Source organism: Pteropus alecto, unplaced genomic scaffold (assembly GCF_000325575.1).
Source record: "Pteropus alecto unplaced genomic scaffold, ASM32557v1 scaffold88, whole genome shotgun sequence".
Lineage (NCBI taxonomy): Eukaryota > Metazoa > Chordata > Mammalia > Chiroptera > Pteropodidae > Pteropus > Pteropus alecto.
Genome location: NW_006494611.1, coordinates 8,196,557 through 8,222,039, shown reverse-complemented (window position 1 = coordinate 8,222,039; position 25,483 = coordinate 8,196,557). Strand labels below are relative to the sequence as shown.

Sequence of the window (25,483 nt, the reverse complement as noted above, 5' to 3'; positions counted from 1 at the left end):
AAAAAACACATTAAAATAACCAAAGCCTTTGACTTGGTAATTCTATTGCTGAGGCTCTATCCTAAGAAAATTATCCTAGAATGAAGAAAAACCTAAACGATAAAAATATTCCCGGCAGCCTGCAGTAGCAGTAAGAGCGCGCATGGGCTTTGGAATCTGACAAATCTGGGTTGAACCCTAGTTGTTACTTATTATCTCTGATCTTATAGATGTTTCAAAACTTCTTAGCCTCGGTTTCCTCATGCGTAAAATGGGAAATAATATCTATTTTGGGGAGTTGCAGTATGGAAAAGTGAAGATATGTATAAAGTACTCTGCATAGTAGCATAGAACTTGGTAGGTATTAGGCATCAATAATGGTGGTTCTTAAGTATATAGGAAAAAAACTAGGAACAAACACCCACCAATAGGAAAAATAGTGACTAAATTATGGTAAGTCCATTGCGAAGCCCTTAAAAATGACACTCACAAATAATATGTAAGAATAATGGAAACTCTTGTAAAATAAAGTAGATAGAGTTGGGTATACTGGGTATCTAAAATATGTTATGAGCATAATTATGTGAGAAAAAATCACCCTAAAGGATAAAATGAGAAAATGAATAAATGTGAAGTGCTTAGCACAGTGCTTAATTTCATTCTAAATCATTACAAAACAAACAAAATCTATGCATTGAAAAATAACTAAAAGAAGGGGGAAAAAAACCAAGTTCACATGTTCCCTCTTTATAAAGTCTCCCGATCCAAGCCAGATGTGATCCCTCCACCCGCCGAACTTTCTGGCCCTTTCCCTTTACACTTTAGTCTTTGGCCACTTCCGATCACCTTGATAGCCAGTGCATACATGTCTTAGCTCCCCTTAAGGAGAGAGACAATATGTGCCTCCTCTTTGAAGAGTACTGGTGCCTTGTATAGATGCATCAGAATGAATGAAAGAATAGAGAAAAAGATTGAAATGAAGGGATAATCAGTAGCAGCCCAGGCCCACCAAGAACATGAGCTACCATCCTATCACACCTCAGGATGGTAAAACCCAGAGAGACGACCCAAACTAAACCACAGTAAGTTTGAAACTAGGGTTGGGGGAAGGGAAGGAAGAGGGCTTTCTAAACAATCCCTTACCCAGAAGTCTTACAAAGAAAATGTTTTAGTTCCCTTCACCCCAATAAAACAAATATCTTTCCAGAACACAGTAGGGAGAATTCTGTCACTGACCTAAAAAACCCTCAAAAGGAATAGAATACACTGCAGTGACAATTTTAGAATTAAATAGTACCTATTTCAATGCTTTTTTAAAGAACTAAGTCACTAAATAGGGCTGAGTCAGTACTAAAAACATGAAAATAATCCAATATTCCAGATAAAATTGCTATCATTCTTCAACTGTATGCAGTCCATACCCCTGAATTGTTACCTATGGTCATACAGCTTAATTTTATACTGCTCAAGGTATCAGAGCACAGAGAATAGGATAGAAGAAAGAGATATCACTAAAAAAGAAGTGCCAGGGGAAGCTTGAAGCCACGACAAGATGCCATAATGAGATGGGACTATCTAGGTCACAAATGCCAAAAGGTTTCTACGCAAATTGACCCTTGAGCAATAACAGCCAGTCTCTTTGCAAGGAATGGCACAAAGACAGTGACCAATCCGAAATATGAAGTAAGTATGGGGAATGGGAAGCTGGAGACAGGAAATTCAGTTTCCATGTTGGTTCAAAAGATTTTCTAGATTTCTCAGGCTCCCTGTGCTGGCACGTACATCTCTGACAGAATACAAAGAGTAAGGAAGAAAACAGCAAAAGGAGGAGAAACTTCCATAAGTAAAAAGGAAAATATTTATCTCTTCTTTTTATATAAAATTAGCAACACTTTCCATGAAGGAGTAGTCATCAGAGAGTACACGGAGTCAGAAAAGTTAGTGAGTGAAGACTGCAACTTCCCTCTCCTGAGTCCTCTCCTATAGTGTCTTAGAGACTTGTTTGCTGATAGAAGCATTTTGCTCCTGTTAGCACCACAAAGTCACCAGATGCTGGGAAACAGACAAGAAAGATACTATTGGGCCCCCTGCACCATCAACTGAATTGTCGGCAAATTTCCCACAGCAGCCCCAAAGTACCAGGCATGTGTGGACCCTGCCTAGGGCTGCTGGACATAGGGATGAAGAAAGTTCTTTTCTCTCATAGGTGAGAGCCTATTTGACACAGACATGGATAAGCTGAGTCCATAAAGCAGGGGTCACACCACTTATCAGCCTCATTCTGTTAGGTCTTGGCAGATGTCTGACTATAGACCAGGCAATTTGGCAATGACGCAACAAATAACACCCTTCTCTTGTCATCTTTCTACTGTTTATTGACCACATCACTCTCCAGAGCAGCAATAAAAACACATTTTAATTATCAGCCTGATTGCTTATAAACAAGGTAGTGAAAAATTAACCTCCCTAAACAGAGATCAAGCAAAATGAAGGAGATTTTAAAATAAAATAGTGGGGTTAGAACTCAACCCACAAACTTGAGGAAACTCAGCTCAGGGAGGAAAAGCTGGCCAGGCCCTCTGTTTTTGAGTTCATGCCACATTTCAAGTGAGTGGCAAGCTTCCCAGCCACTGTCCACTCCTTTCCCAGGCCAGCTGGCAGGGACACAACCTGGCATGGCAAGCTGCATGCCAGAGGCACATAAGTGAGTCCTTTATTATATCGTTTCCCCCCCGCCCCCACCCAATGTTCTCAGCCAATCCAGAAACTCAAGGCCCTATCCACCCTCTCCCACCTCACTCCCTATAGACAGAGGGGAATAACAGTATGTAAGGGGGTGACCACCTCACCTTGGCCGTCCTGTCCCTGGAGCCACTCACAATGATGCCCCCTTTGCAGTCCACACAGTTCACCTCCTGTTCATGAGCCGAGTACTTGACAGTGAAGGTGCTATGAATCTTATGAACACCAATCTTCCCATCCCTAGGAGAGAAACAAGAAGCCCACCCCCAATAGCCAAATATTCTCTCTGTAGGAAGAGAATAAGTCTACAGAAACAGCCCAAGTCTCCAATGACATTCAAAATTGCTAAGCTTTGGGCAATTCAATCCAATAAGGTTCTGAGCTTCTAGATACCTCCACTTCTTCAGTACACTTGGGGCTGAACAGAGCTGGCAGACAAAACAAATTTCCCCCTTGAGAGTATCAAGACCTGCTTCACTTTTCATTAAAGGCTCTTCCTGTTTTCCTTCTCCAGCTAACTTTATTAAGTGCCTTTGGTAAATCTCTCTGCTTTAAATGGAAAAAAACCACTACTCCTTCTTCTAGTCTCCCTCCTCATCTCTTTAGAGTTGAGACAGAAAAGTCAGAGGCAGGCAAAAGGTCCCTGAAGAATCCTAAGGAAGAGAGTAGATGGAGAAACCTGCAGCACTTACCCTCCTGCACTGACAATATGCGAGTTGGCCAGCACAAAGTGGCAAACGTCTTCATCATGCCCAGCAAAGACTCCCAGGGGTCGACGGTTCAAGCTGGCACCATCTGGGCGGAACTGATAGGCCAGGATGAAATTAGCCTGGGATATGTACAGAGAATCACCCTCTAGCTGCATCCAGGGCATCTGACTGCAGAGATGGAAAACAAAATTTAAAGATCATCAAGATACAGCATTAAAACTCAACTCCAATCTTTGGAGAGGCTGACCAATCCCCAACTTAGCAAGGATAATCAGCAAAGCTAAGTCTATACCTCACTCCCCTCCTTCAAAATTACCTACCCTTAGGCTTCTCTCCGAAAACTAGAGTGATTGAGCTTAGTGGTGACCTAATCTTCTGTGGACTATATAAGAGAGTCATAATTAAAATACCAATTGAATATCACTTTTAATTGGAGAATGTTTAAGACTTGAGTTCCTGGTTAGGCAGAACTTAGAAAATGCAATGATTGAGAGATGGGGAGAGGCAAAAAGAAATCTTCCATCCTAGTAAAGTCATTTTCTTTCATTCTGTTTCCTTACTGATTTGAAGTATAAGCACTAAGTTTCAAGGTTCCAAGGCTCCCAAATATGCCTCTTTCCCAACAGATTATTTAGAGTATGAGAGAAAAAAGAGAAGCCCCATCCTCTTTTCCTACTAGAGCAAAGGGGCCATTTACAAGTGAAAGGAATAAAGCCATTTAGTAAAGGATGCTAATGTACTGATTAAATACCAAGATCCTCACTGGGAATTTCTACATTTCTGTATTAGAGGGTAAGCATGGCAATGGAAAAACAGCCCCAGGGCAGTCTACTACTGTACAGGGGCCACAGAGAAATAGTCAGCTCCATAGGCAACTGATTTTTAAAAATCCATAAATAGTTAAAGATTCCTTCTACAATCTAGCAGGAGGAAGAAAGGTTAGAAGCCACAGACCAGTCTTATGGCACGGAGTGAGCCTTAAGAAAAAAGAAGACTGCCAGACACCAGGTTCTCTGTGGAGAGTGAGCCTGTTTCCCAAAGTAGACATCCCAGCAGCCTGTCCGACTCTACATAGGAGTCCTGGAGCTACCAGGTCCCAAGCAAAGCATAGGGACAGCTGATTCATCCCCATTTACAGAGACACCATCTCTCACTGCCAAGCCTGTCTGAGCAAACTGGGCTGTGTTTCTTCCCCAGACTCTTTAATACAAGCGTCATGGGAATGTGGAAAAGTTCTGCAAATTGACTTGACGGGCCATTAAATGCAGCTTGGACTTTGTAGTAACTGAGTTTCTGCTCATGAGGTTTTTACAAGTGTGTGCATATATTATATGGAACATGTGTAGCATGTGTATAGAAGCTTGCATTCTTAGTCATTACACTCATACCCCTTCAACATCCCCTTGCATGAGTTTGCGGCACTCTCAAGTGGACAGCAAGCAGAGGGGTTTGGAATGCATGTGTTTAGAGTCATCTGGTAAACCGCCATTGCCTAAGACAAGAAACCAGGTTCATGCCAGGTGAACAGTGGAGAATCCTGGGGCAGCCTAGTAACCGTTTTGTATATTTATTTGCCAAACTGCTTGAAACCAGCTGAAAATGACACCAAGGACAAAACCTTGATAGAGAAATAAACTTTACTTTCCGGTATTAAAAGGCAAAAGTGAGAAGCAGAGGAAAAAGCCCTTTGCCATAAAGATCCATGTTTCTCTACTGTAGTTTCTTTACCATCATCACTACTACATAATACATAGCAACCAATGTCAGTAAAACCAGCAGAAACTGGTTTTACAGAAAGAGAGAAAGTGTCAACAGATGAAGAAGGCTGCCTATATCTACCAGCATAGGTACAGGTCAACCTGGAATGAGGAATCATGGTATTCCCTATCTATTCCAACCAATCAACAAAGAGTACTTTTTAGGTTGGGAAACAAATAATACCTATGAAATAATTTAGCACCAATGAAGCATAAAATTAATGGCATTAAGCAATGCTGAAGCCATTATCTAAATTACCTAGCACTTTTTCTAAGCTCTGCCTCCTGTAACAGATATACCTAAACTTTTAGATTCTATTTTGCCTTTTAATAAAGTAGAGGAAAGGGATACAGGAAGCCATGAGTAAAGGTGTAACTCCCTAAAGTAGAGGATTTACAGAAAAATCATTGTAAAACAAGATAAGTTAAAATATTGGCTTAACTTATTTCTTTGATGAGGCACATTAATGAAGGTATCTCTCGGTGGTAGGATTACAGGTTGAGTTTTATTTTCTTCTTTAAACTTTTCTATATTTTTTGAATTTCTACAATAAATATTTATTTTTATAATCTCGAAAATACAAATTCATCATAATATATATTTTGTAATCCTTTTTTATTTTATTTTTATTTTTGAGGCGAGGTAACCCTTGGTTGACCTCACAGATTGCAAGGACCCTGTCATCTTATAATCCCTTATTTTTTATTTTTTACGCCTACAGCACCTGGGCCCCTAAAAAGTCAAGTGGCTACTTACCTGCATCTCCACTTTAGCAGAATCCCTTCTCGGCAGCGCCCCAATCTCCAGTTCTGAGACACCTTCACTCGTTCTTTCACTGATACATTGGCCATCCTGTGTCCAGACAGAACAGACAATCCAGTCACTTCAACTCACTGCCAACCAGAGAAAACTCCATGGGTTTACAAGTCTGGGCTCAGGAACATCCAGAATATATCTGAATATTAAGTGAAGGGATTAGGAGACAAGAAAGAAATAACACTGCTCTCTCCTTACTAGGAAAACCAAGAAATCCAAGAACTGCCTGTTCTTTAAAGCAGGGGTCCCCAATCCCCAGAGCCATGGACCAGTGCCCATCTGTGGCCTGTTAGGAACCGGGCCGCACAGCAGGAGGTAAGCTGCGGGCGAGTCAGGGAAGCTTCGTCTGTATTTGCGGCCACTTCCCAGGGCTAGCATGACTGCCTAAGCTCCACCTCAGATCATCAGGCTTTAGATTCTCATAGGAGCACTGATCCCTGGTGACAAAAGGTTGGGAACTGCTGCTTTAAAGTGTCTATAGTAACGCCAAAGCGATCTAATGGAGAAAGGATGACAAAGAGTGCTGGAACCACAGGGAAAAAAATGAACCCTGACCCCTACCTCACACCATACAAAAAATTAAGTTGAAATAGATTGCAAACCTAAACATAAAGTCTGTTGATAAAACTGGAATCAATAGAACAAAACAAGAAATGATTTAGATTACTATCTCATATCACAGTATAATTCCCCAAAAATGAAAGAGTAAACTTAAAAGTTGTTTAACCAGATGATTTTAAAGTATTGAAATTTTAAATACTGCATAGAAGAAAAAAGATTTAAATGAAAGCAACAGAGTGGAGAAAATTAACAATTAATACCATAGGTACAAGTTTTAACACTTAAAAGTTTTAGGGTACTGCTAAAAATTTATCAGGATTACTATCCTGTCTCCAATACCCTGTCATCCATATCCAACAGCAGATAAGAACAATCACACAATGTTCACATGATAAAACACTGGAGAAACATACCCCAACAATAACGGTTTATAGACATGCACATTGAAACAATTATTAAAGTACCACCTCACATTTATTAAGGTGAAAAACCAGACACTACCTTTGGTTTGATAGAAAGGTTTGGGTTTGGTTATATATTGCTAGTAGCGCACTGGTACAACCTTTCAGAAAGGAATTCTGTTGCGAAAAATTGTTAAATGATAGTTTCTGACCCAGCATTCCCACTTTGGGCACTGTATCACAAAGAAATAATTCAAAAGGAAAATGTATTTTTAAAAAAATATAGTTGCCGCTATATATCAGAGCTAAAATCTGGAAATAGCCCAAATATCTGTCCGTGGGGGAGAATGGTATAATGCAATGTAATATATTGCTACTAGAAATGACAAATGTGAGGAATGCAAAATAGTTATTTTGGAAATGACTATAGCAAGGAATGGTAATTTTAAAAGTCAAATTCATAAAGGTAAAGGTGAGGAGACATTACATAAAATTTTGTCCCCATAAATAACAGGTCAGAAAAGGTAAATAGAACTGGTACTTTAGGAAGTGAGCAATGTTTCTTATTATATCACATAATCATTGAGAGGTCTTTCGATATACCTTGAACTAAAGAGTAGATTAAATGAAGCTATAGAAAAAGTACAGAATGTAGACTTAGGAAACTGGGATGCAAATCCAGTTATCTAACTTCTCTAATTGTCAGTTTCTTCATCTATAAAATGAGGATAGTATTTCACACACTTTTAAAGATGGCAACTAAAACAAAGTACAGCATAAGTTACAAATCACTACAAAAAGGCTAACTATTTTCACATAAATATAAAGATATGTAATGTAATATTCATTATTGGTGTCATCTCTAAAGCTAATCTAAAAATCATGTTTTTCTTCTAACCAATTTAACTATTAGAAATTGTTCTTCTAATGTCAAACTTAGCACTCTTTGAAGCGGAATAATTAGGATTTGAGTGTATACTTGTTAAAGATAAAATATATTACTGAATTTGTCCATTGGATGAATATGGTCTTTGGTTTCACATTGTTAGCGAGCAACCTATACTAGCTAGATAGAGAACTGAGGACAGTAAAAGATAGTCAACAGGATGGGCCAAAAAAACTGAACTCTTAATGAAAAGGATTAGACTCTGTCAAATCTTATCTGCAAATCTCATTCAGATATAAAAGAAGAGATTGTTTGTAGTTAACCTCTCCTCTTGAGTTAGGTCTAAGTTCCCAGGTAGAAGTGAAACCAAAAAATTGAATATTCTGGATCATAACAGGAAGGAAACAAGGGGGAAAGAATCAACATGTTTCCTGAATTGGGATAAGGACAATACTTCTCTCATATTCCTGGTCACTTAACTGCCATTTGGTGACACTTTATTAAGGGTCAAAGCACTGCCCTGAGGGTCTGATCACAGCAGCAAGAAATTTTCAAAGTTGAACTTTAGAAGCCGCTACCAAACAGCAGGTGCAGGCGTCTTCTCCCACAATGAACACCATAATCAAAATACTGGCCCTAGCCTTCAAATCAAATTTCAACTTTTTAAAACCATTCCAAGTGGTACTTCATTAAAAGCAACTTAAAAACTCAGCTTTTTCATCCCTTTTGTTTGTTTAGTTATCTCTGATGGTTTCCTAGCTGGTGGCTAAATCATATCTATATCCTTATTGGCTCCAGTAACCAAATAATCAAAAGGAATAAAATAATCCCCTTTCTCTGAAAACAGGTATCCCTCCTTCCCTGTGGGGACCTGTCACAGTCCAGTCAAAAGGGGTCACTAGATCAAGGCAGCAGAAGTGCCAGAGAAGACAGGAGCAAGTGCCCCTGGGAATTCAATAAGGATGCTTGTTCCCATCCTTAAAATGCTCTCTGGTTGGTTGTTTCTCCAACAGTTACTGGTATAAAGTGAGGGTGTTCCCTCCAAAAATGACTGGTGCCCTGTAAATAAACCTTTTACATGACTGTTAATGCATAGAGGAATCTCTAACTCGGCCTGTGGGCCTGGTGGAACTTCCATTTTCCCAGCCCTCCTTCTTTTGCCTCAGGCTCATTTTTCCACTTGGGCCCCCTCCCTCTCAGCTTTCCGGCACTTAGTCACCATTATAGTTTGACTGCATTCCTGGGCACATGACCTATTTTAAACAAAAACAATACAACATGCACCCACAGTACGCTAACAGCCCCTTAAAATCTTGGCAATAAAGTGAGACCAGGGGAACAGAAATTAATCTAGGCAGTTATCTATAGTCATCTTTCATTTCACCTCTCCTCACACCGAAAGCAAATAAATAAACCTAGTCTGAAGAAAAATGGCTAGGAGATAAAGAAATGCATTGTGTGAACGTATCAGAGAGGTTTAAACCTGTATGGGTCTCTAAGATCAGAAAACTCCTGGATCACAAATCAATTTCCCTCTCTGCCCCATCTTGAAGTTTGATTCCCCTCTATGCCACCAATGCTGCCTACTTGCATGACTGGCATGATTACCATAAGCATAACTTTCTGCTGACTTGGAAATTAAGAAAAAGAGGGTATCTATCCACAAGTATAGAACAAGGCCATCTCAAGGGGAACTAGGCTAGGGAGAGGGAACGGGATATGCAAAATGATGCTTGGAGGCTTGGAATTTTAACTTAACACTGTCTCTTGATTTCTTTGAACTTCTTGCTCTCCAGAAAGCAGATTTTCCTCCATACTGTCTATAACTATCATCCTTTCTACAAAAATTAAGAATTTGGCTTTAATGTACAAGTATTTAAACAGCCCAAGACAAGAAACTTCTAATTATTTATACTAGGTGATAAGACTAAACCCTCCAATGGCCTCAGCAGCAATGGTCTACAATTAAGGTTAAAAAAAAAATCAATGAAAAATCATTATATGGTGTTAAATTGCTTACCCTTCTGGCCAGGGAACAAGGACTAGCCCCAACATGAAGGGTAAAGTAAGACTGCAGGGAACATGGCAGCACGAGAACAAGACCATGCACAGGGAGAGCATGGAACAGACCCAGATCTCCCTTGAAAGGCCTCCAAATGTCAATTCACCCTACTCATTCAGTCTCACCTCCATGGCTCCACACTATGCAGCTAACCTCCAGCCAAGTCCATCTCTTCTACATTCATTCTTATACCTATACCCTCTCCTATATTGCCAGCACCAGCTTACCTCCGTCCTTGACAAATGCTTCTTTCCCTCTTCTGGTACTAGTCAAATTCACTCATTCTTCAAGATCCAGGTTAAGCCTCTATTTCCCTGAATCCTCCTAACATTCCTCTACTTCTCATGTGAACCCTTAGACTGAACCTATCATAAACCTAAGCTTGTTAGCTTTTCACAGACTATATGTCTCGTTAGTCTGACAGTCATAAATTCCACAGGATCAAGTCTTAAACCTCTTAGTACTTCTAAAAGTAGATCTAAACCAGCATGCTATGAATAGTGGTATACCAGGAACTCTGAATAAGTGTGCCATCAAATTTTAAACAATTTATGGAATTTATTTTTATTCAACTGAAGATTCACACTTTTGTGAAGCTCTATGCTAGACACACCACTGAAACACAATGTGGCTCATGACACAAATTGCTGTAATTAAGAGGAAGATTGCATGTTCAGAGAAATAGACATGGACCTTACACCTCAAAGCATATAAGAGAACAAGGTCAGGGTAGTAATAGTTCTACTCCAACAGTAATATGCCAGATAGTGAACAAGTAAATATACAGGTTTTTCAACTTTCTGAAACCTGCTTTAAAAAAAAAAAAAAAAAGGCATTCACCTTTTAATCTTTGATGTACTATCAAAAATTTCTAACATCACACAAAGTATATCTTAGATGCAAAAACTGAGAACCATGGTCCTGGCATAATAGGTAGTTTGATAACTACCGATTAAACAATTTCTCAAAAGTATAGTTCTTCCTTTGGCAAGTCACACTTTCAACAGTATATATAGATTTTCAGGAGCCTGGACACACTACCTCTAAGCTCCAAAAGCCCTTCCTAAAAATGTATAATACACCACATCTTCAGGAATTCAACCAAGGCCTCCAAATTCCTATGTTAGAGAGGCTTCAGGAAGGAATCCGAGCAGATAAAGTATCTTAGTGTGACACCCACATGTCAAAGCTGTCCAAAGCAGTTTCAGAAGCACTGGGCATAACTCTGATTCTTTATGTGAGCTTAGGATTTATGGTCATGTTTATATTCACGTTCATTTCCTCCTGCTATTGGTCAAGTTCTGTATTTGCAGGGCCCTTGACCAGTGTGCATGTTCTGTAAGATGTTAAGAAATTAAGCAGTGAAAAAAAGGATTTTATGACCAAAACATTTTGGACATTGCTGGATGAAACAAAATTAAACAGTTCTATCACAGGACATCTCAGTGCCTTTAATTTATCAATGGGCATTGTGAATCCCCAAGAGAAGGGATGTGGAGCACAGCATTTCCCACACTTATCTGGTCACAAAATCAGTTTTTTAAGAATCCCACAATACAACTTCAGAAAGGCTGATCTAGCACTTTCTGAGAATAACCAACAGAAAGAAAGATGCTAATATTTTTAGTGAATAGGCCATCCTCTAAGTGAGTCATGAATTGGGCAATAGCAGACTCAGAAGTGGACTTTGTTCTTACGCCTTCAAAATGACTCTTCCTGGGCTTTCCATCTGAAATGTGAGGAATAATTTCACTACTCTGCTTCTCAGGGTTGTTTCTTACTGTTTTTAATCTTGCAACTGTGTTCCATATTAATCACCAAAATAGGTTCTCAGTCCAAGTGACCATGCTTCAAAATCCCTGGTACCCTTCCAGCCTGGATGAAGGGATGGAGAGAACATGAACCAGATGCCACCCAGAAAGTTTTCACATCACCAGTTCCTAGGCCATTATGATAAAGTCAAACTGCAGCCATGATAAGCGATGAATGAGAAGTTCTCCTTTAGTGACTCGCTCCCACAGGAAGGCCTCTCTTAAGCACACACACCACCCGTATCTGAATTTTGACTCAATTTTTTGATATGGACTTTCTAAAGGAGAATCCAAAGAAACATAGGAGGTCACAGCTGGAGCTACAGGGAAGAAAAAAAAAAGTACTAGAAGAAGACTATTTCCCTTTCTCTACAAAGAAAGAACCCATCACAGAGCTTCAGCAGGGGAAATATCGTTCCTTTCAGTAAAACAGCTTTCCAGGAAAAGTATCTCAACATATTTACTATAAAGCAATTTAATTTCCCTGTCCTATCATCTGCCACTCCATCCCCATCCCCCCTAAAAGCCCACAGATTGTGGATTTCCTCTCATTCTTGGCAGAGTTACCAGAAGAAATATAATACCCTCTTCGGACTGCTCCCAACAGCTGCTAGAACAAGAGAGGGCTGGAGGTAACCTTCCAAAACTGTCTCTAAAAATGACCATTCCCCCGCCAAATCATGCAGCCTGAGAATGAACGTAGGACTTCTCTTTCATGACTTAAAACAAGGGGAAACTCCAAAGGCAACAGTGTCTCCTAGTCCAAAATACTTGCCTCCAATCCATCTGTTCTCAACCTGACTCTAAACTGAAACTTCTGTACAGTAAGTCACCACTCTATTTCTTCCCTAACACGTATTTTTTAAAACAATCCTCTACTACTTCACAGGACTAGTATACTTTGTTTAATCCACCAATTTGCAAGGTAGATTCTTAATCAAACTTCTATTCAGTGTAATTTTCTTATCTCTGTCCACCTCCCCAACTCACAAATCTCCTTTCACATCGTCTTGAAAAACAAAAGTCTAGGAACAAATTCAGCAATGGATACACTACCCTACCTTTCCCCTTCCCCCCAAATCATCAAACTCTAAGTGTACGTCAGTTCTGTCTAGAAAAGCCCCATCACCAGGCAGGAGAGAGACTTTCAGTTAGCCTTCAAGCCTCTCAGCTGAGACCACCAACAAAGTTCACGAATGTCAACTGGGAGCAGAGGCAATATCTCTCTCTGCCAAGGAGAAACTGGACAGAGCCTCCAGCATCATTCCCCAAAGGTGACAGCCAGGGTTGAGTGAAGACCGTGAAAACTGTACAGGAGCTGGGGGAGAAAACATAATGTACGGAATGATTTGGAATCAGGGGCAGGAGAAGGCGGAGGGATGAACTGGCTGACCCCAAATGTCTTTTCCATCTCTAACTTCTATGATTCCTTGACCTCCAATTTTGTGCTACGGACAAGGAATGGAAAGTCAACAGACGTGGTGATGTTTTGAAAGAGCCTGGCAGTCTGCTCTTGTCATTTAGTGGCCTTTGCATGTATTTTTTAAGGTGTCTCCAAGCCCTGTCTTCATTTCACAGTTGTCACCTTTCTCAGCAATTTGAGCTCATGTCAAATACCAAAAAGAAGGAGAAAAAGAAAGAATGTACTGGCAATTAATTGTGGGCTAAAGAGGGGCAGGCACGGGGGCCCATTGGGTGGCCCAGACTTCCAGGGAGGGCAATGTGGACAGTTTGAATATAATGAGGAAATGACTGACTCAAAGTTGAGACAAGGCAGCCAAACCTCCAAGAATATATCAATTCTTTCCCTCGACAGTCTCATACTCAGTTTTAGATACAGTTCAAGCATTTATTTTATTCAGGACTCATAAACAGATTCTTACAACTGGAGTTCCGTTTGAATCTTGTGCAAACCTCACCGAGACTGCTGAATAAAAAGGACTTTCCTCAAGAATAAACCAAATCTTTAGATTCTCAACCTCAATTGATACCTGACACACCTGAAATAAATTCTAGAGCTTAGCAAAAATCTGTTTCTATAGATCATGGCTGGGGTGGGGGGTTATGCCAATTTTCACTAAAAATTCAAAACTCAACTTTCTCCTCATTTTTTCAAACAGTTGATCTCATCTTTAATTTTCAAAATTTATTGGAGCCTAGCCTCAAGACGAGTGTACCTTAACTTCTCCCTGTTCCATGGTTATGAGTCAGGACCAGAAACTAATCCAATGCCAGAGTCCGCCCAGAGTTAAGGATAAGTTGTCACACAAAGGTAATTCTTTACCATGTCAAACACTCAAAAATTGTTTTTTAAAAAATCTGTATGCTTCCTCAGTAACCTGTCAGTTTGATTTCAGCAGTTCAAGTACAATTTTTACCTCAGGTAAATGTCTTAGACTCAAAAATTGAAAGTATGGAATTCTGAAATATTTTCAGAGATCTCATTCCAAAGTAAATTGCTCATCTTGCAGATTGTGAGGACTTTGGGTTTCTCTGTGTTTCTGCCTTGAAAGCTAGGAAATTCATCCCCTACTATTCAAGTTTTATAAGACCAGAAAGGACATAAGTAGTTTCTATATTCTCACAGTCTTGGAGAAAAAGTCCTCTTCCATTTTTTCAGTTTGCATTTGGAGGTACTGACTGCCCTAGACTATTTCTTGCTTCCACAGGTGTACTGTTTCATTTATTTTAAGCCTGTAAACCGTACTCAACTTTTATTAACTCACAAAACCATTAAAAATGAAGCCTTTCCAAAATGGCTGAAGATAACATCCATATATGGAGAACTGGAGAACAACTAAGCCACTCTCCTCCCTAGGTAAGGCAGAAAGGTGAAGGAGAAAGCCGAAGCTACTTTAAGTTGCTAATTGTTTTCTGAAAATCACTGATTAGGCCTTAAATTTAACCAGTTAGTAATGCCTTCTCTGTTCAGAGTCAGGAAAGGAAACTTTATGCTTTCTAGGCCCCCAAAAAAATGCTCTTAGGCGCGATCATTTTAAAACAAACAAACACACTCTGCTTATCTGTGTCCATCTCACCACTCTGGACGTTAATCATCACTGAAATAGATACCCCAATCCCCCAGCCTCAAAGAGCTCCAAGCTTATAAGACCCTGTCTGAGGAATGAATGTACATGCCAGGGCAAACACCTCAGAGCCTTACACCCTAAACACCTATTGTTAGTTTTAGGCAAATCTATCACAGGCAAATGCAAGAGAGCACCCAGGTATTGCTCGAAGGATATTTAAAATAAAATTCAAGTTTGAGAACATGTAGGACTTAATTTGGAAGGTAAAAAATTAAGTAAGCTTTTTTTACATAAGACTGGAAGAAGTATTTTTTAAAAACAGATTTACATACATGAATATACTTTTTTCTTTTCATTCTGTGCACTTGTTAATTTTCAGTATCAGAATTTGCAGATAGCGCCTTTGCTCTTCCACCTGTCATATTGTCTAACTATCTGCATATTGTCTAACTATCTGTCATATTGTCTAACTATTAGCCTATGTTATAAACTGACGGAGTTAAATTTCACTATTTTGTTCTCGAAGACTGAACTAGGTTAGTTTTCCCCCTACTCTTTAGGGAAAACTTAAAAAGATGCCATATGAAACATTTTCTTAATTTTTATATTAAAGATATTTCTATTCCCCAGGCTTCATAAAACTTTCAAGCAAAACCGATTTTAAACCAGATGACTGACTCAAACTGTCTTTGTGTCCACTTTAAAAAAAAAAAAAAAACCTCATGATACCTACCAGTGTTCACTGTTTGGGCAAGAGTCCTAAAGGGAAGCAAATTATTTGTTTGTGGTTTTAAAGTGACCAAAATGCCTTCAAGCAAAAGTATAAGACCATTAAGAAATCACAAGGAACCAAAGCAGTTCATCTTACTCAACAAAGCTATGATCAGTTAGGAACAGCCAAACTGAATGGGACTTGCCCTGGGCCGGAAGGTCAGTAAACCTTAGCAGTTTGTGTTTCTGAGAATCAAGAGGCTCTTAGGCAGGCAGTGCAGACCCTAAGCCTACAGGTTCTGCTGTCATGTTTCCAAAAACAATCAGGACAGGTGAGAAAAACTAAGCAGTGTATGTGTTTTCTCCTACCTCTTGTCATTAGGCACCATATCCAAGTCAAACCATCTCCACTATTGTTATATACAGACTGACTAGAAGAGAAGCCAAACAATTAAAAAGTTTCATTTTACAACAATTTATTGAGTGCCTACTATGTGTTGAACACTGTGCTAGCACTTACACGTTACCACATTTAAGCCTCATTTTACTAGGTATGTTATTCTCATTCTTTACAGATGATAAAACTGGTGCAGTGAGGTTGTGTGGCTTTTGATAAAATGAAGTTTTGTGTCATACTTACAAAAACTTATCCCACTGTCCAGTCCGCAGTTAATTAACCCAAAGCATGAACTACAACCCTGCCACTATCCAAGTTGCCATACTCACTGAACTTTGGGCCCTGGTGCCCTGATGCCCTAAGAGGACTAGGGTACATGCTGTCTCCCTCTACGGATGACAACCACCTCTCTTGGTGGCTTATCACGTCTCTGCAGCTGTCCAGAAACAGACCACTCTGGTAAACACTCTCTCCACCTGCTCTAACACGCATAACTTCTCCCCTTAACTCAGAAAACATGAGTAGTGACTCTGCTCTTTATCAAGTGCTATGATAAAACAACTTTGCTAAGGTTGGAGATACCTCATCCTAGAACACAGGCAAGAAATCAAAACACACATGGCTAATAAATAAAGTCATATCACTTTGCGTCTCTAAGCATTTTATACTATAAACTCATTTTTATTTCATTGTTATTTTTGCTTATAGAACACACACTCATTCTTGTTATTTCTCTTTTAGAGCACTCGAAAAGGAAAAAAAAATAAACATTGATTCTTTCATTCGTTCATTTAATTTCTTTAAGAAGAGAAAGCCAAACTTGACCTTAGCTGGCTTGCGTTTGCGTAATTTTAGCCACTTTCTCTTATAGGTCAACTGATTTGTTCTCTGAAACAGAGTTTTTCTTATAATAAGTGAAGGTAACAAGACTATCTGCCCCCAAAATCCAAAAGAATCATTATCATAGACGATAAAATCACACCAGAAATTAATAAAAGTTCAACAAAATGATCAGGTTCAACATTTACAAACAATTATTGTAATCTTGTACATCGTTAATAATACTCAGCTGGAAAAAATACTGAAAAAGATTACATTAATAATAAAAACATAAGGCATAACATATTTAGGAATACTTAAGAATAAGTATAACAACAGATATGGGGGAACTTTATAGTGAAAACCACAGAATCTTTGAAAAGGCACAGAATTTTTTTTTTTTGCTTAGAGGCTTGAGCAGAAGTACAGATATCACACACATACAAGGATATCTAACCCTAACCAATTATACAGACTATAAAAAGCAACAATATTTAAAATAGTATGGAAATGTAAAAATATATCAGTGGAACAAAATGGAGAGTTCAGCTATAAATGCTATATATATACATATATGTGCACATATATGTATATATGCACACATATGTAAACAATATTTGGCAAAGTAAGTTTTCTAAAACAAAAGGAAAGAACTGTTTAACAAAAGGTATAGTGATAACTGGGTAGCAGTTTAGGAAAAGTTAAGTTGAATTCACGCCTTACATGAACAAACAAAAATGATACTGATGAAATTCTTATTTTTAAAAATTAAATTATAAGAAAACCACCAGATATTCAAGGAGATTTATGGAGGTCTATGGAGAAACTAGAAATTTCTGATTGAGAAGGAAATAAATCACAAAAGACTTAGATTCTGATATATCTAAGTGTAAAACTTCTAGAGGCTAAAAAAAGTAAAAAAAACTGAGGAAAATACTTGCATCAAAGATGACAAACTAGAGCAAATATTTATGACCCACAAGCATTCCAAATTTTAAGAAAAACATCAAGACCCCAATAATAAATGGGCAAAGACTAGGAACAGACAATCTCACAGGTGAAACAAACACATGGGAAAATATTTATCGTGGTCAATGGTAAAAGAAATGCAAATAACAAAACTTTTAGATATCATCATATGCTCACTAAAATAGCACAGATTTTTAAAATTCTCACATGAAATTGTCATTCATTGCTGGTGCCACTGTAACTTGGTACAATACCTTTATAAACCATAACCTTTTATCCAGTAATGCCAATCTTGAGAATTCGTCCTAACTAATTCAAAAAGACATATGTATTATATGGTATGTGACTTATATCTCAATCTGTCACCAAAATGCATTAATTATTCATTTTATTATCTGTAATAGCAAAAGCTGGACATAACATAAACGCTTAATATTAGAGGAATGTTTTTACCCTCGTTATGGTACAGCCCACAAACATTTATTATGTACCTTTCCTGTTAGGATCAGTGAGACAGCAACTAAGGAGGAAGAAGTGTGCAACTGAAAAGTAATTTTTAAAAAATGAACAGTTGTCTAGAAGTGGTGACATTATAGCTTTTTGTGTTCTAAAATGACTTTCTTTAATGTTGTTATACTGTATTAGAACTACCTTTTTTTTTTAACCCAAGCTGGATGGAGTTGGGTGCAATCTGAAAGATTTTACTCCCCTGATTCCATAATTTTTCCCCTTCTTTTTAACAGTTTTAAGTGGTCCAGTAAAGCTTTTCATGCACAGGTCTCAGATCCTACCAATAACTGGCCAAATTGCAATACACAATGCCTTTGTATATAGCCTAGACCTAATTCAGGCCCCTGCCATTAAGCAGGCACCTTTTTTTGTGTGTCGTTCTACCTCTATACAGTCATAAGCTATAGTTGACACTTAGACCAAGGGCCTGAAGCCTTACAACCTTTAGAAGGGGGTGAAAAGGTCAATGTCCCCAAAACATTCTGATAGACCACACAGTGGACATGGGTCCTAGAGCTAGACCAGAGGAGGCCTTCAAAGCCACAGCCCAGCTGGGCTCATCTGGGGCTGAAAAATTCAGGGAGTCAAGGTCTGCGAAAAGACACAATTAAATGCTGAAGGGAGTGCTTAAGGGATGGCTAATTGTGAAGAGCCGCCAACGGAGAGGGTGCAGGCTGAGGGATGCTCTTGGGAGGCTTCCTGGAATGGGGGCCTCCGAGAGGAGAAGGGTACTAAGGGAGGGGTCTCGGCGGAGGCCGGGTTTGGGCCTCGGAATTCGGGGTGCGACACGGCCCGAGGCTGACCAGGCCGCGGCGCCCCGCCCTTTCCCGAGATGCGGGCAGGCCCGGGGCGGGGAGCGGGCGGGCTAGCGGGCGCTTACAGGTCGGTGCCGAGCCGCGTGAAGCCGGAGTTGAGCGAGGCCCGGGCTATCCGGCGCCAGAGCAGGTCGCAGCTGGTGAAGCGCCGCAGCCAGCGGCACACCTGAGCCAGGCGGCCAAGGGCCCGCATGTCCAGGTAGGAACAGATGAGCAGCAGCAGCTCCTCCGGCAGGCGCCAGAGCGCGGGACCGGCAGCGCGGCGGTCGGCAGGCTCCGCAGCCGCCGCCTCCTCCTCGGCTTCCGCCGCCATGGCTGCCCCTGCCGCTGCGATGCGGCCCCAAGCCTGACGCCCTCGTCCCTGTGCTCTCCCTGGCCTTGCGTTCTCCCGCCGCCCAGTCCTGACCCTCCATTCCTCCTTCCTATAGTCTCTTCCTTTGGCCTCCTTCCCCGCCTCTGCTCCCCCTTCATCTCCCCTTACGATCCTTCTAGCCCCTTCCTCCACGCTTCCGCCTCCCTCTCCTTCCTCCCGCGCCTCGGCTCCCAGCCCCGCTGCCTCCTTCGCCTTTCGCGGCTCCGGCTTCCCCTCCGCCCCGCTTCCTCTTCCGCCTTGCCCCGCTCCTGCTTTTCCCTTCCCCTTCCCCTTCCTTCGCTTCCCCCTCGCGACCCTCCCCTCCTGCAGTTTCCTCGCCTCCCCGCTATCGCCCTCGCCGGGTCCGTCCTTCCCGGGGGGCCCCAAGCGGCCCTGGCTACCCATGAGCGGCCGCGGGGCCGGCCCGACGCAGAGCCGAGCCCGAGATGCCGCCGCCGCCGCCGCCGCCGCAGCCGCCTCGGGAGGAGGCTACACCATGTCGGACCGGGTCACATGGGGCGGCGCGGGCCGAGGCCTGGGCCCGCCCCTCACACCCGCGGCCACGGAGCAACTTCGGGGTGCGGGCCGGGAGAGCGGACCTCCCTCCCCAATCCCCTGGGCCGCCCGGAACGTTTGGTGCAAGCGCATGCATTCATTCATCTAGCATGTGAGGCCCGCTAAGAGCCCGGCGGAAGGCCGCAAGGAGAGCTTCCGCTTTCAAGAAGCTGCTAGGTGGAGCCCCTGCCCTCAAGAAGCACCCACTTGGGTGGCCTTCCCTCCCTAGGAGCCCTCCCCTTCCTCTGGAGATGCCTCCTTTCCACAGGCCACATACCAGGGTCCCACGAACTGCAGCCCTAGAAGCTGACAGATTCCTTAGCCTGATTTCTCACACAGAGTGTGAACCACGGCCCTGGCAGTGAGCTGGTATTTTAGACATTTAGGGAGGTTTGCAGTCCTCTACGTCCTGAATCCATAACTCCCCAGCCATGTATCAGTAAATGGCAAAGCTAGGGCTTCTTATTAGTCACCACTTAAATGCAAGTGAATTCACCAAGGTCACCCAGGAGCCTTTCCCCTTACCACCTATACCTTTCACAAAGGCGCCAATCTGAAGGGAGAGCTAAGAAAAACCTACTGAAGCCTAAAAATGCTGTCCAGCACAGTCCCCTCTAGTCACGCGTGGCTATTGGGCATTTGAAATGTGGCTAGTCTGAATTGAGGTGTGCCGTCTTCAAAATCTGGTGTGAAATACACCAGATTTTGAAGACATACAAGAAAAAGAATGTAAACTATTCATTAATTTTATATTAATTACATGTTGAAGTGATAAGATTTTTGATACAGTGGACTAAATAAAATATATTGTAATGTAACTACAAGAAATTTTTAAGTTATACATGTGACTTGCATTTGTAGCCCGCATAATTTTTCTATTGGACAACACTAGGCTAGGCAGTAAGATTTGGAGCTGAGGAAGATGCCTATCCCTGTCTGTACACTCTACCCCAAATTCTGATAGGAAGGATTTGAGGGTTTTATTTTGTATTTACATCTTAAGATTACATCTTGCTACCATTTTCAGGTAGCAAGAATGAATAAATCACTCTGGAAATTATTCAACACTTTGCATAGCCAAGGAGAGACCTAGGGACGCAACTACATTGCATTATGGTGCTGCAGAAGCATCATGTAACAAGGTCAGACCGGAATCTGGCTTTGCCCTAGAATTACTTTTTGATCTTAGCAAAACAACAACAAAAAAACCCACCTATCTTGGCCTTTTAGTGTTCTCAGTCTGTAGGGGAGATAATGCCCCTGCCTTACTTTCGAGGGATAAATGAGATGATCCCTGTAAAATGCTTTGAACTCTGTTAAGAAAATTCTCAATAATAGTTACAGGTCAAATCCTGTTACAAAAAAATACCCTTACAAAAAAAAAAAAAGCATTGTGTAGAAAAAAATTTCTAAACTCTAGCCAGTGGTTTAGTCGTTAAAAGCAATATTTGATACGACATTTCAGTACACCTAAAGAATTTAGACCATCTCTTTGAGATCATTGTAATTTACTTATACTATTAGAAGGCTATTGAGGTAGGAACTCTACAAAGTGAGGTAATGTCATCATCAACTCAACATTTATTGATTTTGCTACATTTGTGTACTGTTAGTCTAGAAGGAAGACAGAGATGAATACAGCATATGATTCCTACATTTTGTGTTCAGATTTGTGTTAGACACATTTGTAATTTCTTATACTATTTTTTAAACATTTGACTTTTTAACCATGTGTTTTTTAACAGAGTAAAGCTCAGTAGTTAATCTACACTATACCATGTTTTTAGTGGAGGATTTAAAGACACAGAAAAAAATGTAATTAACCCAATATAAATCAAATCAGTATTAAAATCCACAGTCACACAAGTGCAACTTACTCTTTACCCCATGTTGCCTTCATTGATGGAGAAATTAAGCCATCATTTAAAAACATCAAATCATCCTCTTTCACACCCAAACTAGCGATCAAGTGAACTGTTTAAGGTAAAATTTATGATTTAATGATTTCCCAAAAAGGCCAAAGTACTCACTATGCAGAAAGGCAAAGCCAACATGGAAAATTGGCATATATTCTATTATTTGGTGGTGGTATGTGTGCCTAAATTCCTGAGCATTTTTTTTTAAACCTGCAGTTTAGTCTCAGCTCAAAGAAGTAGCTAGAATTTTTCATCAATCCTTTATTCCCCTCAAAAAAAAAAAAAAAAATTCCAGTCTGGGGTTTAAACTAAACGTGAAAAAAACTGTGTCACAAAAAAAGCACTTTTAAAATTCTTTTTGGGGACAGAGGTTTTAAAAAATCAACTGTAGCTGAAAAGATGGGTTTGTAAGTAAGGAAAATGCATATCTTCATGGAGAACCTGAATAGCATTTTACTATCAAAATAAATATAGAAGGAAGATAGAGTGGACTTCAGAACATCTTTAAGAAAAATCATCAACTCTCTTGAGGTTCAAATTCAGGAATCAATCATAATGAAATAATATAGGGGGATAAAATTTACCTTTGTTTTTCTAAACATTTTTCTTAAAATTTTTAATTTGCATATTAATAAGTAAACTAAAAACATTGGACTACTTTAAACTTAGAATGCCAAAAACATGTAGTTCATGATATAATAAAACTTAAGACTCAATATGAATTTCGTACTGGGTATTTAGAAACACTAATATTTATTTTTTAAGAAAATTTTTAAGTACAAAGTTCTTTGTGTATGTCTATGTAAGTGACATGCAGAGTAGTAATTATTGCTGTTATAGTAGTATATAATATATGTTTAGGATTATTAAAAAAAGCTAGATTTGTGTGTTCTGTCCATTCTTATAAACATAGGTGACAATCTCAGACAGCTGTTCCCATATCCAGTACTCCAGTGTCCACATCTCCATTGATTAAAGCCTCAAGGACCCAGCCTTTAACTTTAAAAGCAGGCAGGTTTAACAGAGGAATTATTCTGAGATGAATGAGAAAGAAAGAGATTATTCTGTGACTGATAATTTTCAATGTCGTACATTGGCTCAGATGCTTACCATTAATCCTCTATGATAATAATAGCTTATATTTATTGAGCACTTACTACATATCAGGCACTATTGTAAGAGCTTTCCATGTATTTTCTCACTTATGGCTAACAACAACCACATGAGGAAGATGCTATTCACCTGTTTTTTGCAAAAGATGAAACTGAGGCCTATGGTCACATGGTTCCTAAGTGACAGAGCAGGTATCAAATTCAGTCTAACCCCAGAGCTTATACTCTGAACCATGCCTCTGCCATACACAACAGAAAATGGAATTAAAGCATTGAATTCAGGGTCTTCCAAGATCCCTTACAACTAATAAAGACACAACTAATAATACTATATTTTACCTCTGACTATCATGCAATTCTGGGTATCTAAATAAAAGCTGCTTCTAAGCAATTAACATTGCTCCTCTTCTTGTCTCGATTACTTTTTATAAGTTAACTAGATAGACTATACAGCCTCTCAATGCTTTTCATAATGTTTTTGCAAAACTTTTAATGGAGTTGTAGAAACTAATATATCTTGTAAAAATATTTAACTGAAGTTTAGTAATTTCATTTTGCTTCAGCATCATTTTCTTCCATTAAATTTAAGTAACAATGAAGGTATGGTGTGTATTATATGAGCCTTTTTTGTAAATTTGTCTCTACCTGTGTATATGCAAAGGGAGATTTTATAGAATGATGTTAATAACAGTTATCTCTAGGTATTAGAATTTTTGGATTTTACTTTGTACTTTTTTGTTTTGCATAATTTTTTATAAGACACATGTATCACCTTTACAAATTCAGTAAAGTCTCTCAAAAAAAAAAGATAGAGTTTTCATGTGTCCAAACACACCATGCAACAAGAAACTTGAAGATTTAAAGCTAGATTATTGCCAGATTTTTTTAACTAGGCACCTCAATTTCTTCAAACTCTATTCCATTTAAAGTGTAAAACATTTAGTGATAAAACAAAGAAACAGATTAGAGTATAAGAAAGAAGAAATAAGAAGCCTAACATGAATTCTGTGTCTATAAGCATTTACGTGCCTCCTAATGGAAGAGTAGAATCCAAAGTGTTGTTTTCAGAAATTATCTATTAGGTTGGTAGTTTATATTCTAAAATCATGTTAGAAACATCACCAAGATCTGCTCTGTTTTTCTATGAATCCACTGTCTTTGTTATATTCAAAGATAAAATATTTCTATTTTATATGAAAAAATTTCAAGTATTGTTTAAAAATAGTTACTTTATACAGAAAAGACTAGAAGGAAACATGACAAAATGCTAGAAATGGATGTTCATGAGAGGTGGAATTATGGGTAGTTCTTTTTGCTGTTGCTTTACACTTTTCTGCATTTTCTAAGTTTTCTGCAATGAGAATGTATTACACAGATAATCAGTTTTTTAAAAAAGAAAACTAACCTAAGAGGTATTTATACCTAAACAAAACAATCTAATTCATAATATTTTAAAAGTTTATTTTACAAATCTCCCATGCAGAAGTATTCCAAGTAATTTATGTTATACTTCACCTTCAAGAAAGTAGAACAGAACTCCTCGCCCCACACCCCCACCACACACACACACTCCTAAGAGGGCTGCATGTAGTGACTTCCTTCCAAAGAGTACAACCTGGAAAGAGGGGGGAAAAGAATAACTTTACAGTGGAGAAGGCTGACGAACACTATGTCAGCCGGGAGATCAGGTTCAACAGTTATAATGATAAGTCGTGTTGATAGTAGGTACCCTTCCTATAATGTTATGAAAATGGTACTTTACTTCTGTGGTCTTCTTCCTCAAAACTCATAATCCCAGTCTAATAATGAGAAAAACATTACACAAATCCCAGATGAGGGACATTCTACAAAATTATCTGATCGGTATTCCTCAAAAATGTCAAAATCAAAGAAAGTCTGAGAAATCATCTGAGCCAAGAGGAACCAAAGGAGATATGACAATTTAATGTAATGTAATTTTCCTAAAACAGAAAAGAGAAAGAACATTAGGTAAAAACTAAGGAAATCTGATCGGTCCATTAATCGTTACAGATGAACAATACTAATGTAAGATGTTGGTAATAAGAATATGCAGGAACTCTATACTAGCTTCACAATTTTTCTGTAAATCTAAATCTGTAAATCTAAAATAAAGTTATTTTTAAAGTCCATTTTAGCTTTTTGTGACTTTTATAGAAAATTTTTGCAAAAGTTGTGATACACATGAAGGCAGTGTGTTTCTTGAATTCTGGATACTCATGATATTATGAAACCCTATCCTGTCTCCCAAATGCAAAAGAAAAAAAGTAAAAATAATGTCCCAAAAGTTATCTCCAACAAAAAACAAACCACTAAGATTTTTATTTATCCAAGTTAACAACAGTACTAGAAAAATTCTTTTTCCAAAGGGTCAGATACCATTCCAAGATACTATCTTGACTTTACAACTCTGATGAAACAGACATTTCCAAGCACCAATTTTTATATAAATGTATATATGTGTACTTAAATATACATACATAATGTAAATATACACATGTATATAAAATTTAAGGACCATATATCTATAATTGGATAGAAGAGCAAGTAAGAG

The 25,483-nt window shown here is 39.3% G+C and overlaps 1 protein-coding gene across 6 annotated transcripts in view; it reads right to left on the bottom strand.

Annotated features, from left to right (window-relative positions):
- The window catches only part of FBXW4 (F-box and WD repeat domain containing 4), a 76,079-nt gene extending 56,072 nt beyond the window's left edge, over positions 1–20,007 (bottom strand). The window contains exons 1-4 of one of the 6 annotated variants that reach the window (XM_025042285.1): positions 19,042–20,007; positions 5,946–6,041; positions 3,414–3,599; positions 2,829–2,961 (exon numbers count right to left, since the gene is read on the bottom strand). In XM_025042285.1, coding sequence (XP_024898053.1) covers positions 2,829–2,961; positions 3,414–3,599; positions 5,946–6,041; positions 19,042–19,733 — 1,107 coding nt within the window. In that variant the 5' untranslated portion in view covers positions 19,734–20,007. The remainder of the gene's footprint in view (positions 1–2,828; positions 2,962–3,413; positions 3,600–5,945; positions 6,042–19,041) is intronic. The other 5 variants (XM_025042284.1, XM_025042286.1, XM_025042287.1 and 2 more) reach the window with 5 other exon arrangements.
- Positions 20,008–25,483: the final 5,476 nt, after the last annotated feature.